At 39.3% G+C, this 21,486-nt stretch overlaps 1 protein-coding gene across 1 annotated transcript in view; it reads left to right on the top strand.

Annotated features, from left to right (window-relative positions):
* Nucleotides 1-20,183, top strand: part of LVRN (laeverin) — an 89,401-nt gene extending 69,218 nt beyond the window's left edge. The window contains exons 13-20 of the mRNA XM_032627441.1: nucleotides 395-450; nucleotides 4,186-4,339; nucleotides 5,791-5,885; nucleotides 7,806-7,913; nucleotides 8,258-8,425; nucleotides 8,647-8,784; nucleotides 15,760-15,835; nucleotides 18,670-20,183. Coding sequence (XP_032483332.1) covers nucleotides 395-450; nucleotides 4,186-4,339; nucleotides 5,791-5,885; nucleotides 7,806-7,913; nucleotides 8,258-8,425; nucleotides 8,647-8,784; nucleotides 15,760-15,835; nucleotides 18,670-18,810 — 936 coding nt within the window. The 3' untranslated portion in view covers nucleotides 18,811-20,183. The remainder of the gene's footprint in view (nucleotides 1-394; nucleotides 451-4,185; nucleotides 4,340-5,790; nucleotides 5,886-7,805; nucleotides 7,914-8,257; nucleotides 8,426-8,646; nucleotides 8,785-15,759; nucleotides 15,836-18,669) is intronic.
* Nucleotides 20,184-21,486: the final 1,303 nt, after the last annotated feature.

Genomic DNA, 21,486 nt, shown 5'->3' with positions numbered 1-21,486 from the left:
TATTCTCTAAGGCTTCCTATGCCAAAAAGTCCCCTGACAACAATTTGGACATTGTGATACAATTTAATGTATACTTTCTGTTTTGGAGAGGCCCTTTAAACTTGGCTCCCTGTTTTATTTTTTAGCATGCTGTTTTTCACAGAGTATTTTGGCAAAACTCTCAGCCATATTTAAGCCTTATGATTGATGTCCAGAGGGATCACTTATCAAAAGCAGATGTATAATAAATAAATTATGGGAACTATCCTTAGAAATGATCGTTTCTCTGTACATAATTCACATGAAAGTGCTTTGTAAGCAGCAATGATCTTTAATGTTGTTATTATTTTGAAAGTTATTTTTTCACTAAAAATGTTCTCATCTTTTCCTGAACATTTTTGGATCTCATTTGCAGGCTATTCCTGTTATTCACAGACTTCAGTTGGTTGATGATGCCTTTTCCTTGTCTAAGTGAGTATATTTTCTTTCATCATTTTAGCGTATACCTTGAGAAATTTATAAAAATAATAACCTCATCACTATGAACTTGGTTCTTTAGTATATACAGGCCCTAACTTATTAAGATTAGGATCAAATTCTGTGGTTATTGTGGAATTTATGATATAATAGTTGCTAGAATATGCAACAACGTGGATGAACGTTGAGGACATTAAGCTATGTGAAATAAGCCAGGCACAGAAAGACAAATACTGTATGTTTCCATTTACATGAGGTACTTAGTAGTCAGAGTCAGAGAGACGGAAAGACTGGTGGTTGCCAAGGGCTGGTGCAGGAGGGTGGGAGGGGGCAATGGGGAGATATCGTTTAATGGGTACAGAGTTTCAGTTTCACAAGATGAAAAGAATTATGGAGATGGATAGAGATGATGGGTGCACAACATTATGAATGTATGTTTTTTAAATTTTTTATTGGAGTATAGTTGATTTACAATGTTGTGTTAGTTTCTGCTGTACAGCAAGGTGAATCAGTTATACATATGAATGTATTTAATACTAGCGAACCATACACTTTAAAACAGTTAAGAAGACAAATGCTATGTGTATTTTGCAACAATAAAAGAATTAGAAAAAAAGGCAATTCAAAAAAGTCATTATCAGGATAAGAGCAATAACATCTACTACTATTAGAAATGAAAGCCACAGAAAACAATGTTTTTTACAACAATTTGACAAGAAGGAATATATTCTTTCTCAAGTCAAAACTTGGTAGTTAATTATATGAAAATCGTATATTTTCAATCAAATTAACTTTGGTATAATAAGGTTTAAACTGATTATGGAGAAATTTTGAAAGACTCTTAACGGAGCAGCAAAGAAAATTCAATGTTTTAAAAGGAAGCCCTGGGCTTCCCTGGTAGCGCAGTGGTTAAGAATCCGCCTGCCAGTGCAGGGGACATGGGTTCGATCCTGCTCCGGGAAGATCCCACATGCCGCGGAGCAACTAAGCCCATGCGTCACAGCTGCTGAGCCTGCGCTCTAGAGCCCGTGAGCCACAACTACTGAGCCCATGTGCCATAACTACTGAAGCCCGCGCACCTAGAGTCCATGCTCCACAGCAAGAGAAGCCACAGCAATGAGAAGCCCACACAACACAAGGAAGAGTAATCCCTGCTCGCCACAACTAGAGAAAGCCTGTGCGCAGCAACGAAGACCCAACACAACCAAAAATAAAATAAATAAATTTGTAAAAATAAATAAATAAAATAAAATGCCTTTCCATGAGAAAAAAAAAAAGGAAGCCCTTAAAGGAAAACCTTTAGAAGGATGCAGTAGAGATGATGTAAATAGAAAAAAGTAATAGTGTTTAAATATTTATAGGATTATTGCAAAATGTATAAGAATCATTATTTTAAAAATCTCAATCAAGAGTAAAAACTTAGGTAAAATACAAGTGATTCAGACTTGCATTTGTAAAGACTGCTAAATGTTTGGGTTTTTTTGTGGGTTTTTTTGCAGTACGCGGGCCTCTCACTGTTGTGGCCTCTCCTGTTGCGGAGCACAGGCTCCGGACGCGCAGGCTCAGCGGCCATGGCTCACGGGCGCAGCCGCTCCGCGGCATGTGGGATCTTCCCAGACCGGGGTACGAACCCGTGTCCCCTGCATCAGCAGGCGGACTCTCAACCACTGCGCCACCAGGGAAGCCCCTAAATGTTTAAATGGATAAATTTAGGAAGATTGTAGAAGATGTATTCATATTTTTCTAAGATACTGGAAGTTAAGGAAATAAAGTAATTGATGTATCCAAAAAAAAAAAAGTTTCTGGAACTAAATAGACTATCAATTAAGATTTTGAAGTGATTTTTATTACCCAATGATGATGACTGTAGGTATAATTTTATTGAGCCTGAATTTTAGTGTATTACAGAATTATTGATTTCATTTATATTGGATTTACTCAATATAAGCTCTGCTGATAAGTTTCTAACCAGGAAAATGAATATATGTTCAGAACTTAAATTCCAGACAGTAAAATTAAAGAGTACACATAATAAATGATGCAGTATGTTCTCTCTTTCTTTGGCCTGTTGTATTTCTTGAATGAAGGTCTGCATATTTTATCCTTCGTTTTTTTACTACTTTTCCCCATGTGATGTACAGCACATTTCCCTGCTCACTACTTTGCTGAAACATTTCTCTAAGATTATCATGACTTTATACTGTTAACCACATCCTCCTGCAAACTTCTTTTTTGACTTCCTGAGGCTCCAATATGCAAACCTATTTCTCCTCTAGGATCTGACTTCTCTTTTTCTTGCTGCCGTGAGCATCCTTAAGACCAGTCATGGTTGTGTTATTTTCTTCTATCTTTCCTCTGGATAATTCATGCCTTCTGATGGTTTCAGTGATCATTTTATTATGTACATGTACAGTGCCTAGCAGATATAAGGTATGCAATAAATGTTTATGAAAGGATATGTTGATGACTTCTAAATCTAGATGTCTATTTGTCTCCTCCTGTCTTCTGTTTATCCTGTGGTCATTTAAATTCAGTACCTTAAACACTGAACTTTATTTCTGTCTCTAAATTGCTCCTGCTATCAATTTCTCTCTGTCTGTCGAAGCTACTACTACTTTTCCCATCCCCACACTTGAAACATCAGAGATATCCTTGACTGCTGTCTCTCTCTCTCCATCTCCCATCAAGTCATCATGTCTTATCTATTCATTCCGGGGTTCTGGGGAATGTCTTTTGGATTCTCACCTCACTTACTACCTTCACTGCTTCCGTGCTAAGCCAAGCTTTCATCACCCTTTGCCTAGCCTATCGCATTAGCTTCCAGCCTTTAGTCCTTTAGAATTCTATTTATATTAGAAGTCCATTCTGTTTTCTGCAGCACAGTTGCAACAAAATTTTAAGGTATTGATTTCATGATGTTACCCCGGCTGTTTAAACACCTTCCCACCACATGTAAACTCTTCATCCGGATACTCAAGGCTCTCCACACTTTTGATTTACCTTACCTATTAACTCCCATCTCTCACTACACATAAAAGAAATTCCCTGCCTCGGTTAACTTGGTCTGCCCATCACACGAATTCCCACTTTATCTTCTTGCCCATCACACTAATTCCCACTTTAAACTGCCTTCCTCTATCTCTCTTATTCCAATCCTACCCTTCCTTCACTGCTTTTCTCAACTTCCTTCTCCAGAAGGCCTCCCTGCCTCTCCCATCACATGCGTATATTTTTCTTCTTTGCTACTTTATTGTATTCGTTGCCTCTGCTAGGGCCTTTCATTAACACCTTCTTACGTGCAAGTCTCAGCTCTTCACTAAGTAATAAGCTCCTCGCTGGTAAGCAACAGGAGTGTCCTGTTTGTGTTCACTTGTTTTGTGTTCCTACTAGTATCTGGCAGAGCATTAGATAGAGAATGACTTTTAATTAATACTTGTTGAATGGAAATTATAGTCTCTTAAGAATGTATACCAAATGCACAAATATTCTAGTGCCTGACAATCAGCCCAACATTTGGCCTGGATTTTCTACAACCTCCAAGAATTTGGGCACTTGAACCTATCAAGCTGAAATTGAGGGTCTGTCCACATTGCTTAGGTTCTACTTCATCAATGAGATGGGACTTTTACCGTCTAGCTTCTTGATTTCATATACCTTATTGAAGTCAGGCACTGAAGCATGGAACAAATATGAGTTTTTGAGTCTGTGGGTTTTTTTTAAACCAAACAGAAACAGTTATATAGAGATTGAAACAGCACTTGATTTAACCAAGTACCTTGCTGAAGAAGATGAAATCATAGTGTGGCATGCAGTTTTGGTGAACCTAGTGACCAGGGATCTCGTTTCTGATGTGAACAACCATGATATATATCCACTATTAAAGGTAATTTCATTCTTTGTTAGATGGGTTTTTTTTTTTTTAATTTCTGTCTTCCTCCTTCCATATTTTAGATAGTGTCTGTGAAAGCAGTCTTTCCCAAAATAATAGTCTGTTTGTTCTGTATATATTCATTTTCTTAGGAATGGTTGTTTACTCTTAGAAGAAAATACCTTAGTCATAGACCTGGTCTAGGAGATGAGTATGAGAGAAGTTTGGACAGTTTCTTAATTCTTGGTGAGGTATAAATGTGTCTTAAGAAACCAGAAGTGGATGGAAATGGTATGCCTTTTTTTTCTTATAAAAAAAGGATAGTATCTATTAACAGCTGTTTCCCTAAAAGATTGTTAGTCTAACAGAATGATTTTTCACAATTCTATATCCATGATTTATATACTCTGATTTATAGGGCCGGCACTTAAAACCAGAGAGTTATATTCCAAAAAAGTAAACATTTTGAAGCTGCTTTTGATATTGGGAAGAGAGATGGGGAAATTAGAGTTAATGAATGAAGAAATAACCATGCCAACTTGTCCTTATAAAAGGGGAAAATAACATCTATAAAAGGGGAAATTTCTGTTATTAGATCTTTAACAGTGATCGTGAGAAAGATGGTACAGGTAAAACCAAAGCCAAAGTTTGGGAGCAGCCCCTCGGAGAGTTAAGGGCCGCAAACAAAACAGCAAGTGTGTTAGGTGATGATTCCAAGTGAGAGTCTGGGGCAGTCTGAAGGCGAGATCGCAAGCACTTCGGGGTTCCAGACTTTCTTTTATCTAGTGTACAAAGTGCTGATGGGAACGTACTTGAATGTGGCATGGCGACCAGTAGGAGTAGGCACTTGTTGGTGGGATCAAGGTGGCTCACTGATAACATCTGATCACTGGTTTTGAGTGAAGAAGTAAAAGCTAATGTTTGTTTTTAAAAATTTCAACGAATAACATTAATTTATTCTGAGAGATGTATTGGTAAGTGTAGGACTATTATAACCTTATTATTTACCAGTCGATAGCTCAATTGAAGAAATTTTATTTTGGAGTCAGGGCTTAAATTAATCCAAGGCATAAATCAGTATTCCTTGTTTTTTTAGAGATACGTATACTAAGCATGGAAGTTTCAAGGTAGAAAGTTCGTTTTATATTTCTCCATTTTTTCCCTATTTTAAAGACAACTGGAAATGTTTGGGTGATAGTAAATGATAAGAATGGTTGATATTTATTGAGTTCCTACTATGTGCCAAGCAGTGTGCTGACACACATCATATTGTTTACGTATTGCTTACGTTTGAGGAAACTGAACCTATAGAGGTTTTAAAAGTTATACATTTAGTGACAAATAAAGATTACTTCTGAAGAAATATCTGTCACCTTTCTGTTAATGTCTTTTCAGACAAAGAGAAAAGCAGTGTAAATTGGGTGTTGTGAGCAGAACTAACAGTATATTTTCTTTATTGTTTATAGAGGTATCTGTTAAAGAGACTTATCTCAATATGGAATACTTATTCAACTATAATTCGTGAAAATGTGGCAACATTGCAGGATGACTATTTAGCTCTGTAAGTACTTTTTGAGCAGTGATCATTGAATTAAATAATTCATATTAATGGATAGGCTTCCAGATTCATAAAATAAGATACTAATAGTTATGATTCACTGAGAGATTTGTGTGCCATTTGAGAATAGTAGATTTGGGATTGGTGAGCTACATGTATCCTAATAGGAAATAGTAGTTTGGGAATCTTAATTTACCTGCGAAGTACATACAAGTACACACAGGAATTTATAGCTTTATATTCTCCAATCTTAGGCTACTGGTTGAAATCTTAAGTATGTTGTACTATTGATGAAGGGTTGTGTTAAGAAAAACCAGCCTATACAAACAAATTGAAGGGTACAGGAAGGATACACGGGGAAAAAAATCCCCTCTGTATATTCTTGATGACAGAGGGAAAAGTTCCATTATTTATGTCAGACAGAAATTCTAACATTATGCAGCTATGATTAGGGAGGTTGATAGTGAACTGTATCAGTCATCTGTGTGTGAGCATGACCAAGTATTGCAAACGATTTCCCCATCGTTGGTTCGGTTAGGGGACTATGCCTGTTGTCATGCTGCTCTGGAAAGGGGGTGAAAGGCAAAACAGGGCTGCAGTACCGCTGGCCTCCCTGTGACACAAGGTTTGTGTGTGTAGGCTGGGCTTCCAGATTTAGCGAGGGAATCTGTGGCCAACAATGAATGGTACAGGGATTATATTTACAGCTCTAGTCAACATCAAGCCGAAACCAATTAGACCAAGTAAGAAATACAAAAGGTGGGGTTATTCTCTCTCACAAGTGTCCTTCTGAGAGGGGAGAAATTTTAGAGCTAGGCGTGTGAATGGACAAACAATGTGGTTGGATTTACAGATGGATGGAAGACAGCAGAGATGAGCTAGGATGGAAAGTGGGTAGGCAAGTTGTATAGGCAAACAGAAAGGCCCAACCAGGCAGCACCTTTGTTAACCAGCCATGGCCTTGGCTCTCCTAAACTGGCCTGAAGTGACCTGCTTTTTGTAGCATCCCTGGGCCAGTTCTCTTCAGAGCAATCTCAGGGAGTTAGACTGTGCTTCCAGAGAATTCCATCTTGCTGCTGCCAGCTTGGGGTGGGTGGGGAGAGGAGTAAATGTGTAAATGAGTGCTCAGAACTGTCTCTCAGAAGGTCTCCCCCCTGGAGATTCTACCTCTGCTTATCAGAAGGTCAGGCCAGGCTGGGATGAAACTGGAGGGAGGGTGGAGCAATGGAAATTTGCCTCTTGGCATTTTCCGGAAACTCCTGACCCATTTGAATTCCTTTACCTCTTACTCCAAACTGCAACACCTCAAGGCACCGCTCATCTGGATTTATCATTGTTCTTCTCCATGTTCTTTTGAACTTATTTCGTTTGCAATGGTAATGTGTACCTCTGCTCAGCTATAAAAACAAAGCAGAAACCTCCGTTCTTTTTCTGGAGACAACGTTAATAGTCAGGAGGAAGAAACAGAAGCTTAAGCCAGGAGAGGCTCGCTGTCAAAGGAGAGAAATAAACCATTCCCTCTGCTCTCATGTGTAGAGAAAGAACTTTATTTTTAAGTGTGTTATATCAGATACTTAAAAGCCATTTTTTTTCATCTGTAAGGGAGGAAAAATAAATTGATAACAGATGTGGCATGTGTGTACACCCTTGTGTGTTTGAGGGAGATGAAGGAAGGCAGTAATTTATTTCTTACTTTCAAAAAGTACCAGTCTTGGAGCTTATTTGGTGCCTGAGAGCCTCTCAGCAAATATTTCCCTGAACCTTAAATACAGTTGCCATCCACAAAGGCTATTTTTTAACAAACCTGATGTTATTGGAAGGATGTTTTCAAATACCCATCTTTTTATGAAACACATATTCTTGGCGGCAGAAAAAATCAATGCAGTAATGAAAAATATGTTTTTCTTTGATATTTCCTTCAAGAATATCACTGGAAAAACTTTTTGGAACTGCGTGTTGGTTGGGTCTTGAGGACTGTCTTCAGCTGTCAAGAGACCTTTTCAGAAACTGGATGAACCATCCAGAGAATGAGTAAGTGTAATATTGTAATTGCCCTTCTTTTTGTCCTGTTTCAGCACCAACAATTTCTCTTCCTTTTGATGCTCTTACTCTGGGAATGAACATTTTGTTTTTACTTAGATACTCTCTCTCTTACTATTTTTTTCAAATGTCCTTTAAAAAGCACACACACACAATTGTCTCATGGAGGTCTGAATGACAGTTTTCACGATTGCTTCTCTAGATTCCTACTTTTGATATTTATATCTGAGATCACAGACATTTTTTCTAGATTTATACTTCTAAATATATGACAACCTAGATTAACATATAACTTAACTGCTATGAAAAATATCATTGCATGTTATACCTTACAGAATACCTTATCCGATTAAAAATGTGATTTTATGTTATGGCATTGCCTTGGGAAATGATAAAGAATGGGATTTTTTGTTAAATATCTACAATAATAAAACGAAGGAAGAAGAAAGGATTCAACTTGCTTATGCAATGAGCTGCAGTAAAGATCCGTGGATACTTAACAGGTGATGATTACAACTTACCTTGAAAGGGCTCTTGGTGGAGGAATGCAATTAATAAACCAAAGGGAGAAAAATAGAAATGAGCTAATATAAGAATTAATATGAAACATACTTATAATTCAGTAACTTAGAACCATATGGGATTTTAGCTCCATTTATTTAAATTTACTCTTTCCATTGGATAATGTTTACGTATTTATTTTCTGCCACATGCACTTTTACAGATATATGGAGTATGCCATCACTACATCTCCATTCACTTTTAATGAAACAAATATAATCGAAGCTGTGGCAGCCTCTGAAGTTGGCCGATACGTTGCAAAGGACTTTTTAATCAACAATTGGCAAGCTGTGAGTGAAAGGTAAGGAGGAAATGTGAGACCTCTCTTTCATTTAGTTCATTGGTTTGGTGCTAGTGGCTCAACTTTAGTCCGGCCAGGTCACTGAAGTCCTTTGCATTGACTAGAAAACTAGATCAATTTTCCTGCGTTTAGTCTCACCACAAACTAGCTGTGTGAAAGATAAGGTCACTTATCCTCAGTTTTGGCTTTTTTTGTGAATGTAGATTTGCATGGGGTACTTATCTACCTCGATTTCCCACTGTGCCCACTAAGAATCTTGTCTTCAGAGACACAGATTAGAGCAAGTCACGTTTTTTGGTGTGAGTGTACATCATCCATTCATTTCTTTTGTGAAGTACATCGCCATATCTTTAAGAAACAGCAATGTTCATTACTACATAAGCTTGGATATTGCTTGTGCCTTTTGTCAGATTCCCTTTATGTATCTGACTTCCATGTTCTTGAACTTTTTATGTTTCTCACCTTTTAAGATTAAATCTGCTTGCTACAGCCTGCCAGGTAAAATAGACGTTGAAATGCACAAGTCAGGCAGCATACCCTCGATAGCTGCTCTTTCTAGAACATGACTTAACAATACGTTCGTTTTGCGAGGGGTGGGAGGGTGGATCAAGCCATTTTATTGAGGGGCTTCAGGGGAGGGTCGAAGGGCTGGGAAGACAAAGAGATCTGACAGCATCCTTCTCCAGGCCAGGATCTCCCCAGCTTCACAGTCTCTGAAAGCCTGAACCATAACATTCTTAAAAGCCTTGAATAATATGTCCTACAACTATTCACATACTGAAGAGTTAGCAGATCAGAGTAGACAACAGTTCAGGTACATACACAGCTGTAAAGTTGGAAGATACTTTTTGCAAATAAATTTAGGTCTTTGGAACAGAAGATATATTTAGAATATAAATGTTTAAGAATCTGAATATGGTTCTCTTATACAGCAAAATAATGGAATGTTTTTCTTTCATGGACATGTATTGAACACCTTTACAATACACCAAAAATGTATTTTTAAATCAGAAATTTTAAACATGTAGATAAAAGCTCTTTTGTACAGTACCGTTTTTCTGGCTCATCAGGGGGACATGCATAGCATACTCACAATATTGAGGAAATTGGCCTTATCTCTTGTTTTAAATTATCATTCTAGGTTCATTGTTCAGAGAGCCTTATGACCTTGGGGGTAAATTATGTCTTCCATTTTTGTTTAAGTCATTAAAGGTAATGCCCTCCTTCCCAGGTCCTACTTCCCAGTGGGAATTTGAGAGTTGGGTATAAATCAGAAGTATTTACTCAGGTCGCCTTGTTCCATGGGGTTTCAGAGGTTCCAGCCTCGTAGGGCTGTCTATTACATTCTGTTCTCTCTCCCTGGAGGTTGCATCTAAAGCTCTGACCCCCATCATGCCGCCTCTTGGGCTGACATGCCTAGCTTTGCCTGGACTGGAAGCCATCTGCCCTCTTGCTGCCGTGATCATTTTGCTCAAGATCATTCACTTCAGCTACAGGCCCTGACTGTTTTATTCCAGAGCATCCTGTGGAACAATCTAGCAGCAATTTTGGAATTAAACTGCTGAGAGAACAGCTCCTTTAAAAAATAAGTGATGATTTTCCTGAGGACCCAGCTTGTAATCACCGCAGCCTGTCACAGTCTCCATGCCTTCAGATGCCCTGCCGGGCCCTGAGAAAGATGCAGGTTTAGGTGGTTCATACACCTAAAGACTCCCAAGCCCACTCTACCCCTTGAAAATCAGAATCTGCCAGAATAGGGTGCAAAATCTCTACCTTTCTGTAGCACCCCAGGTGACCCCGGTGTAGTTTAACATGGAACCAATTGACACTGGATTAAAAAATTATCTAAACCTGCATTGCTCAATATGATAGCTACCCGCCAACATATGGCTATTTAAATTTAAATTAAGTACAATTAAATAAAATTGAAACTTCAACTCCTCAGGGAATTCCCTGGTAGTCCAATGGTTAGGACTCCACGCTTCCACTGCAGGGGGCACAGGTTCAATCCTCGACCCCTGGTTGGGGAACTAAGATCCCATAGGCCTTGTGGCACAACCAAAAAAAAAAAATTCAGTTCATCTGTTGTAGTAGCCTTGTTTTAAGTACTCAGTGTGGCCAGTAGCTACCATACTGGACAGCTCGGATAGAGAGCATTTCTGTCCTCGAGAGAATTCAACTGGACAACACTGCTCTAAGGGGTAAAACAGCCTCTCAATTTATTTCTCCTCTCTTTCTATACCATACACAGCACATGAAACTAGTTAAGCCCCCCAAATGGCTTTGAGCAACCCATGGGAAAGATTGCTCTTAATTTAAGTGTGTGCTAATTTTTATTCCTCAGAAGAACTTTTTTCTGCATTTGGAGAACAGAGACATGTTTGCAGCGCTCTCTAAAAAGTCCATTGTCTAGCAATTTAAATGATTTAACTGTATTAAATACGAGTATAGAAGGACTTCCTTTTAAAAAAAAAAAGAACTCTAAACAGGTATTTCATTATCCCTAAGAAGGTCTTAGAATTCTTTTTTTTCCTTTTTTTTTTTTTTTTTTTGCGGTATGCGGGCCTCTCACTGTTGTGGCCTCTCCCCTTGTGGAGCACAGGCTCCGGACGCGCAGGCTCAGTGGCCATGGCTCACGGGCGCAGCCGCTCCGCGGCATGTGGGATCTTCCCGGACCGGGGCACGAACCTGTGTCCCCTGCATCGGCAGGCGGAGTCTCAACCACTGCGCCACCAGGGAAGCCCTAGAATTCTAAATGCATTCACTTTTAACCATGGCTTAAATGTTTTTATCTTTTATCAACAAAACGCTATGCTCATAAAATAGATGCCTTCCCTTTTCTGTTTATGATACATTAAGCTCAGTTCACTCCTCTTACACATTCTGCTACAAAAAGTCTTTGAGACTCAAATAAATTTGCCTTCTACATCTAAAACATTTATTTTTAGGATGCAATTTATAGTCACCAGTCTTGCTGAATTTTGCAAATGATTTTGAACAGACAGTAATGTTATATATGGATTGTTAAGAGGAAATAAAAGTTCAAGTTAATAATTAAAATGTTACATACATTAAAACGGCACAGGAATGCTTACCTTATTCTTTGTACATCAGAATATTTACTTAGCACTTATTAAACCATTATATTTGACATGAATATTTGTATGCCACCAGTCTTCATAAAATGATAGAGGTAGTATAAAAGTGTAAGTAAACAAATGCGATGACAAATTAAATTTGATGTTATTTAAGTGAAAAGGATTTATTTTAAATTTGCTATAATGTGACCGATCATTCGCAAATTAGCTTTGAAACTGGTATTTCTCCCGTGTGTTTCACTGAGCATTATTCATGGAGACACCGCCAAGCCTTCTATGAACAAAGGAGACAGTAGCCCATCGGTTTGGAAACTGTCTATTTTAACCTCCACAAATTCACAGTATATGTTAACATCATAAAGCTCCAAGAAGCCCATCAGAAGGAAATCTAGCATCTAGCCCGGCGTCTTGTCACTGTAATCCTGCTATGTACCGTCTATGCTAATGTAAACAAAGTGTCATTCTGCCAGTAGATCAGTCGTTCCAAGCGAAAGACAAATGAGAAACTAAATTCTCTAACCCTCTCATCTGGAACTGTAACTAGAACAACATTTATCTATTGATGGCCTATGAGTTAACATTTAGGCCTTGGTTTCCTCTTGCATAAAATCAAAGATGTTGTATGTGATCAGCTGTAAAGTTCTTTCTGGTAATAAGAAGTTCTGGTTTTTCTATGCCAAGGCACAGTTAGTTCAAGCTGTTTTTGGGGGTTATAAAGTGATTAAGACACGGTCTCTGATAAATGTTACAGAGGACAGTTGGAGAGTGCTCTAGGGATTAAAAGAGAAGAAAGGGGATTTGAACAAGCAGGTGGAAAAACTCACCTTCTACATGGAAGGGAGGACACCAGTAATTGCCTGGGGGCAAGGCTGAGAGTCTGACTTGGGACTGATCGTCATAACTGGCTGGAGCTTAGGGCCCTGGAAAGGAGGCAATAGGGCTGGTCAAGCGTTAGAGTTGAGACACTGCCAACAGCAGTCCAGGAACATCTGCTCCCCTTAGCCAGGCCCCAGATTCTTCCCAGAGAGCCTAATCTGAATATATATCTTGGAACACTTGCTTGAGTAAAACAACTTTGGTTTGATACTGCTTCTCAGTCCCACGTGCAGGGCACTGCACTGGTGGCTGTGGGGTATTTAGTTAATTGTTAGATGAGAGGTGATCTTTTGGATACTGATCCCAGTGAGGGAGCTTCCACTAGCCATAAAGACATCTTTCAGGTTACAGAGAAATCGGTATGAACCTGCCCTTGTGCATAGCTCCTATGAAGAAATGTGTGAATAGACACGAAACAATAGGATTTTTGTGACTTCTTATTGGATGTGGTAGAAATGATGTTTGCTTCATGCTTGTTACGTTGCTTTTGGCTTTCATAAAATGATTCAGGCTTCACCGCCTACAGCAATACCCTAGCTTTATTTGAATATAGAATACAAGGTATCATCACTTTCAAACTCAACTGATCCAAAACGAATCTTACCCTCTTCTTCACCAAACCCCTTATTTCTTCTCCAAATATGTGATACTGGCTAAAGTCCTATGCTTGAAAAACTTACACTCTTTTTTCTTTAACTTTTTATTTTAAATTGGAGCCTCGCCGATTAGCAATGCTCTGATAGTTTCAGGTGCACAGCAAAGGGGCTCAGCCATACATATACAGGTATCCATTCTCCCCCAGGTTCCCCTCCCATCCAGGCTGCCACATAGCATTGGGCAGAGTTCCCTGTGCTATACAGCAGGTCCTTGTTGGTTATCCTTTTTAAATATAGCAGAAACTTACACTCATTTTTACTTCTACTCTGTTGTATTTCATGATGGGGAACATAGAGTTGAAAGGGTTAAATTGGAACGAACTGAGAGAATTAAGATGTTATCGGAGCGCTGGGTCCAAGCACTGGAGGGCCCATTTTCACTGCCTATCACTGGGTCAGGCGAGATAACCTGGCTGCCTCCATGCTTGCCTAAGTGGCCAAGCTTGCTGCAGGAAATCAGACATGGCAGGGGAAGGGATGGGAGGGGAGGGCAAATGTGAGAAAGGAGAGAAGCAGAAGGTGAGATGGGCTAGAGTCCCAAATCACGCTGACTAGCACTGAATATTATCAATTTCTTGAAAGGGCAACTATCGTGACAAATGTTGCCTCCTGTCTTCATGTTAATACCTTTGACTACTGGTGGGCTAAGCTATCTGTAATGTATATATTTTTGTTGAGTACTGTTTCAGAGAGATTGCTCTCTCAACCAGAAGGATAAATCATCTGTCTCAAAAATATCTACTCTTGAAACTTTCAAGAACAGGAAGGAATGAAGTGTGCCAGGCACCCTGATAGGTGCTTCAGTGTACATTATCTCATTTAATCTCCATCCCAATGCTTCTAACTATATGTTATTCCCCAGTTTTACAATTTATAAGTTGCCACAAGGTAACTTCAAACCCAGCCCTGCCTCTGGGGTAACCTTTCTCCTGTATTTGGTAGAAAAAGCACACATTTAGCAATGTAGGTAGTTTTCTTTTGTTTCCTACTTTTTTTTAAGTCTGGAACTCAGTTTCTTTGCAAATTTTGTCAAATTTCTTGAGTCATTTCACAGGCTTTTTAAACCTGGCCAACCAAAATGAAGAACTAAGAAATATTTCTTCTTTCCCCGTAGAAACAGATTTGGTTGCCTGAATTATATGTAGACAGTCTCTTATTCTCCACTTTGCTGAAGTAGACTCAGCTTAAGTTATAGCTGGAAACTTAAAAAGGACAAAAGCACTGTGTTTCTCTCACCTTTGTCTGCATATCATGCCAATGTTAACTCTTACAATTTTTCATTTCAAGTATACATTTTTGAAGTAAACCAATTGTATGTGTTAACTATCAACTATCAAGACAGAATCCTGATTCAGCCCTTTCTTGTCCAGGCCATTGTATTAACCTTTTAAATTTTCTTTCCTTTTTAATGCATCCAAAAGTCTTTCTTTACTTTTTTAACTACAGCAACACTTGGAGCAGGTATGTATCTGCTGTTTTTCCATAGCAACATTTCATGGCTGTTTTTCAGACAATTCTTGTCAGTTATTCAAGGTCACTAAACTAAAGGGGAAGTTTCAGTTACCATACCTGTTTGAGGGAGCTTAAGGAAAGCCAGAGTACTTAGCCCTCAGGGATCACCAACATTTTGAGAATCTCTTTCCAAAAAGCATATACAAATGCAGAAGTTTCAATAAGCTTTCAGGGTATTTTAGTCAGCGTTTCTGAAACTGATTCTATATTAACTACACTTTTTAAGGGGTATACTTTGAGTATTTACCTATTCTCTTTTTTTTTTTTTTTTTTTTTTTTTTTTACGGTACGCGGGCCTCTCACTGTTGTGGCCTCTCCCGTTGCGGAGCACAGGCTCCGGACGTGCAGGCTCAGCGGCTGTGGCTCACGGGCGCAGCCGCTCCACGGCATGTGGGATCTTCCCGGACCGGGGTACGAACCCGTGTCCCCTGCATGGCAGGCGGACTCTCAACCACTGCGCCATCAGGGAAGCCCTACCTATTCTCTTTTAAAATTTCTTAATTTGGGTATGTGACATCTGTTCTAACCACTTCATTTTGAAAGATAAAAACAGTTGTTGTTACTGTTTTTAAGAACAGCTTTTTATATTTAAATGAAACTTTTAAAACTATCTGTTACACAAATCAATATTAAACTATAATTCTTTGTGCTAATAGACTTTCCTATAGCATGAATTTTCTATGAAAAGATGAAGCTAAACAAGTTCATATATGGTTTTGCTTAGATTTGGGAGTTAGGAATTAATAAGGGCTGTATACTTAGCATTTATCTGCTCTGTAGCTTTGTCTTGCCAAACATTTCCCACTCATGATTAGCATCTCGTTGCTTTGTAGGTATGGAACACAATCGTTGGTTACTCTGTTATACGTAATAGGGAGAACCATAAGTACGGATTTACAGATCTTAGAGGTAAGTACTATAGATATTGTGCATTATAAAGACAATTTAGAAGCCATTTTTTGTGTAGTTTGGAGTTGCTAAAATTAAAAATAATATGCTTTTCTGAATTGTTACATTCTATGCCCCATTGATGGTATTATCACTGTGCAGGAAATGTCTTTTTTTAATTATTATTTATTTATTTATTTTTGGCTGCGTTGGGTCTTCATTGTGTTGCGCGGGCTTCTCACTGCCGTGGCCTCTCCCGTTGCAGAGCACGGGCTCCAGGCACGCGGGCCTCGGCAGTTGTGGCACATGGGCCCAGCCGCTCCGCGGCATGTGGGATCCTCCCAGACCAGGGCTCGAACCCGTGTCCCCTGCATCGGCAGGCGGACTCTCAACCACTGTGCCACCAGGGAAGCCCAGGAAATGTCTTTTAATTCTGTCTTGCTCTTGAAATAGAGACCTTTCTTGTTCATGGAGGGTTGTATTTCACCTGAATTCTTGCAGTAGACTATGGCCCGGGCTCCCTGGCGTAGGCTGTTCTTCCCTCCATCCCATCCATCACATCACTGCCGGTCATTGCCCTGCTCCCAAAGTTTCAGTATCTCATCATAGTTTTTAGAAGAAATTTTAAAATCTTTTCATTAGCACATGAAGCCCTTCATAATCTGGCCCCTGCGTTACTCCCTAGCTTCACTTTTGCCCACTTCACCAACCAGTGTCAGAGAATAAGAGGCATAGGTACCCCCGAACACTTTTCCTCTAGTTACACTGTACCACTTAACAGAATTTCTTAAATTATCATGTTGTTGCACATTTCCCAGATTTCAGAAACACTCTACCTTCTGTCTGGGGTGCCCTCCTCATGCCTGTCCTTGCCTGGGTAATTCCTAATCCTCCTTTAAGACCCTGCTTCAACCACATATTCTAGGAAATTTTTTTTAATACATCTATTTATTTTTGGCTGCATTGGGTCTTCGTTGCTGCATGCGGGCTTCTCATTGCAGTGGCTTCTCTTGTTGCAGAGCATGGGCTCTAGGCACGCGGGCTTCAGTAGTTGTGCCTCGCTGGCTTCAGTTGTGGCTCACGGGCTCTAGAGTGCAGGCTCAGTAGCTGTGATGCAGGGGCCCAGTTGCTCCGCTGCATGTGGGATCTTCCTGGACCAGGGATTGAACCCGTGGTCCCCTGCATTGGCAGGCGGATGCTTAACCACTGTGCCACCAGGGAAGCCCTCTAGGAAATTTTTAACTAACTAATTTACACCCTCTCCTCCTCTGTGCTCCCAAATCATCCTATATAGTTGTTACTATGAGAGAGAGAGGAAGAACTGGTAATTCCTGAAGGAACGATCTTTGTTTGGGTTTTGGCCTGCCTGAGGCTGAGCTGTCAGGACCTGATTTATCAAGGATTCCCCAGACAAGAGAGTGAGGGGCACACCCAAAAATCCTGGAACAAAAGCTCCTAGAATCAACTGAGTTTGTGTTGATATCTTCAAAAGTGCCTCTGTTCATCTTTATCTCTACAAAACCCAGTAGTTTTGTTGTTGTTGAACGAATGAATGAAGTTTGTATAACTTTAGCAATCCCCAAAGTTCCAAAATTCTATAATCACTGATAGTTCATTAAAAAAATGCAAAAATGGATTTAGCAGTAGTTAAATTATTGTAATTTTGAAAAGAGTTAGCTACCATGAATATCTTTGTCAAAAAGCTGTTAATGACCAGCAGTCCTACTGCAATGTATTGGTTCACATGATAATATTGAAAACAATTACTAAAAGTGGTAAATGAAAAGAAAGTCATATGAATCCCTTTTCCCTCCACACCAGCACAGTTTTTATACACTCTCCTTATCTCTTACTCTGGTCTTTCTATTCCACCCTGCTGGAGCCTGTCCTCACTCGTGCTCTCAAGCACCTGTGAAGCCCCACACACACAGTCCCACAGACCCACACTCCCCTCCAACCCACTGCAGGTGCTCGATCGTGGGTGGTGCTGCTGGTGTGTGGCTCCCACTGCCTGGCAGGAATGCCCAGGTGTGGGAGAGGATGGGAAGTTTACTCCTGGCCCCTTAATCTACTTTTTCCTAGAACCTTATTTGTCTTTTGCATTGTAGTTAGGCTTGACAACCCTATTACTACCTAATTTCAAGTACATTAGGGTTTATGTGACCTTTTGTGAGCTGGTAGGGTACACTGTCATTTTACGGTAATGTGTGTTCTGAGTTATAATCCAATGACACAGAAATAGACTTTTGGAATATGATTTATTCAGTTCAATTATTATTATCCCAATTATTCAATTGGGATCTGTCTGGCTTGAATGTAATATTGCAACAAACATTCCCATAACTGAATGCTTGACCTGACTCAATGAAGGAATTTAACCAATGGATGAATCCACTATAAATATTCTTAAATAAAGGATAACATTTGTAAAGACATGGATGTTGTGTACCAGTTTTGAACTTTGGAAGTTGCAAAGTTTCTTTTGAAATAAGGAAAGGTCTCATTGTGTCTCTGTCTACAACTCTTGTATAATATCCAATATGCATTCTGGAAATCTTTATTGAGCACCTACTATGTGCTTGGGGAATAGAGCAGTGAGTAGAATAGACAAAGTTCCTACTTCCTGGAGCTTCCAGTCTGCATCGGATTCTTCAGGACAGGTGTGGTCTTCATCACATTTTCTCAGTCACAGTCTCCTCAGGGACACACCATATAGGGACAGACATTTCTACTCATTCCAACTGTCATCATCCATTCACAAGATCATGTCGCTACTTAACATGAACTTTGTCTTACTGTGCCTAAGTGAGAAGTTCAATTGCACTGATGGACTAACCGTCTCTTTGTCCTTTCAGCTGCAGCAGTTTTGCAGTAACATGTTGGAGGAGCACCAGAGACTCACAGTTCAGGCCAAATTACAGACAATAAAGAATGAAAATCTGAAAAACAAGGAGCGAAGTGCCAGGATAGCTGCGTGGCTACAGAAAAACACATAATTTAGTGGCAACTTTCAGCCCTTCTCTTGCATATTATAATGTGCTCACGGTTTTGTCTTCCAATATTCTGTGAGTCTGGAAAACCACACGTTTTGTTATTCGTATTTCAGTCACATTTACTACTCAGAGTCCTGTTCTTCCCCTATTGTCACATTTGGCCCTGAGGCTCAGTGATTGTTGAGGATTTTGCCAATAATGCTGTATTTCTGGGGAAGATTTTGCTTCATGTTGGGCTATAAACCACATGATTTACTTTAAATGCCTTGGAAAAACAAATTTACCGTAGAAAGTTTTGCTTGTTCAGTTGTGAAGGCCAGTGGAATATTACATCATTGGGTAATGAGCACATTCTTTTCTGAGGGAAATACAGATTTGCAATACTCTAGGGTTTATTTAGTTCAATACTTAAAGAGTAATGAGCAAATGACACAACAGTGTAAAGAAATAGAAACCAGAAAAATAATATTCACTAGAAGACAGACAAGCCAAAGAAATGCAAGTTTTAAAAAGAAGAAACAGACAATTTTGTGAGCCACATTAAGTGCCCCGAAGGCAAGAAATGTGTCTCCTCCTGCCCATTTCTCTCTCCCCAGTGCCTGCTGCATCACACCACACTTTACTGGCTACTAACTTTATGGTGTCACAAAGAGACCTGGAATCGTAGGATCTATGAAGTACCCTTAGGATTGCTGTTGTGGAGAGCAAATGGAAAGCAAGGCTGTGCCCTGAAGCTCTTGACTGTAATTCACCTGTGGGACAGACACTCTTTCAGCCAAAATTTAGCAGCAAAAATGATGATGTCAACAGACAATAGCAATTATGGGCTAATCTCCATCGCAAAGGACAATGATCAGATAAAGAGTAATAGAACTAAAAGATTAACCAGAGCATAATCTTTATAGCTTTGCACTCAGCAGATTAAGTTTGAAATGTGGTTTCATTTGGCCAAATTGAACCTGCTTGTAGTTTGGACAACTTTAAACATTTTCATCAATCACAAAGTACGGAATTAGCTTAGTTTTGTTACCCCTGATTTAATCAGGACAGCTAAGGCAAATCATCCTACTCTAGATTTTGTGTGTATACCATTTAATTCTTGTTTTCACTTTAATTTTGTTTTTACAGAATGGGGGTAAAACTACAGATCTTCTATCTACCTCAAAGTGATACTGTAAAGATTAAGGATTATGTCAATGAAAAGCCTTTAAATATGTCATATAAACTCAAGGCAATGTGATCTAAGGGTTTTTTCCTATTTCTTCTGTAAGTTAATGTACCCACAAATTAATATGCAAGACAAAAGTTCACTTTCATAGTCACTTCACAAGAAGATACTCTCTGAGAGGGAATGGGAGGTTATGGGACTTGGCCATGAGAACAGACCAAAGCACAGCCTGCACAGACTTGACCATGGGTCATAGGTCAGAGAGATTTTTCTTTAAATTTAGCAATTTAAAATATAAGCAATAAAACGTCTCCATGTCTTCAAATTGTTACGTGTGCAGTATCTTCCTGTGTTTTCTTAAACGTGCGTTCTGTTTCCCGTATCTCCTTCAATCATCCATCTCATCTTTTGATAACCATGTCACGTGTCCTCTCAACTGCTTTCTCCTCCTTTCTTTCTCTCCTCCACTTCCACTCCCTCCCCCTCCGTTGTGTTCCCCTGCCTTCCTTCTCCCTTTCCAGTAACCTCTGCCTTCCTTCTGCCTGGTTGTCCATGTCCCCTCTCCTTGATCTTCCTCCCCTCCTGTGCTCTCATTCGACCAAGTGTGCTTGGAGGCTGGCACTCGAGATGCTGAGCGGGTTCTGATGCCTGTTATTGGTGATGCCAAGCCCTGATCCTACCAAAGGAGCACATTGGGCTCTTCAGACCATTTGTTGACAATTAAAGTTCCATTATATCTTAGCTTCTGTAGTAATTAAACAGCACCAAAAATGTTTATCCAAAATCAAATGCCCAAATATTTGGTTAATAGTCCTTCCTCTAAATACAAACAAGAATTTTGAATAATGTACATTTTTTCTTACTTGGATGAAGCCAATTACTCCAGATAAGCATTATATTTTATTATATTGTACCTTATACTTAGTATAAAAAGAAGTAATTATTGATTGATTACTGTGATAGCAATAAGTCAAGGAGTGATACTGAGTCAGATTTGTCTAAATGGTATAAATACTTTATTAACCAATAAACCAGCTTATTTATTAGCACGCCAACTGTAACACAGTATTTTCGACCCATCTAGTTTATACTGTTCATCCTAAAGCAGGTTAACAAGATATACAATGTATTCATGATTTTTTAAATTTGATCATTAGAAATTAAAGTTTTCCTTATAATCTTATGCTTTTTTCCTCCTCAGACCTATTCAGTGACTTTTCATTGTTGACCTTCAGTGAGAGAACAAATGCCTTAGTCTTGAACACTCTAGATGCTTTGTAATTCAGAGCTCTGGGACCAATCTGTACAGCAATTTATTCTGAAGAATGAATGAAGAAGCAAAATGAGCTTTAAAAAGGATTTCTACTTGATTACTTTTCCTGTTTACTCCAGTGAATGCTTTTTTTCCATCCAAACTCTAGCAGGATTAATATGTCCAATCCCAAGCCTTAAGGGAGGTTTACAAGTGGATGTAACTGCTTCCCCGGATACAAAGAATTACGTAGCATAGT

Source organism: Phocoena sinus, chromosome 3 (assembly GCF_008692025.1).
Source record: "Phocoena sinus isolate mPhoSin1 chromosome 3, mPhoSin1.pri, whole genome shotgun sequence".
In the NCBI taxonomy this organism is placed as follows: Eukaryota; Metazoa; Chordata; class Mammalia; order Artiodactyla; family Phocoenidae; genus Phocoena; species Phocoena sinus.
Note: the sequence above shows the minus strand (reverse complement) of the source record. Positions and strands in the feature narration are given on the sequence as shown.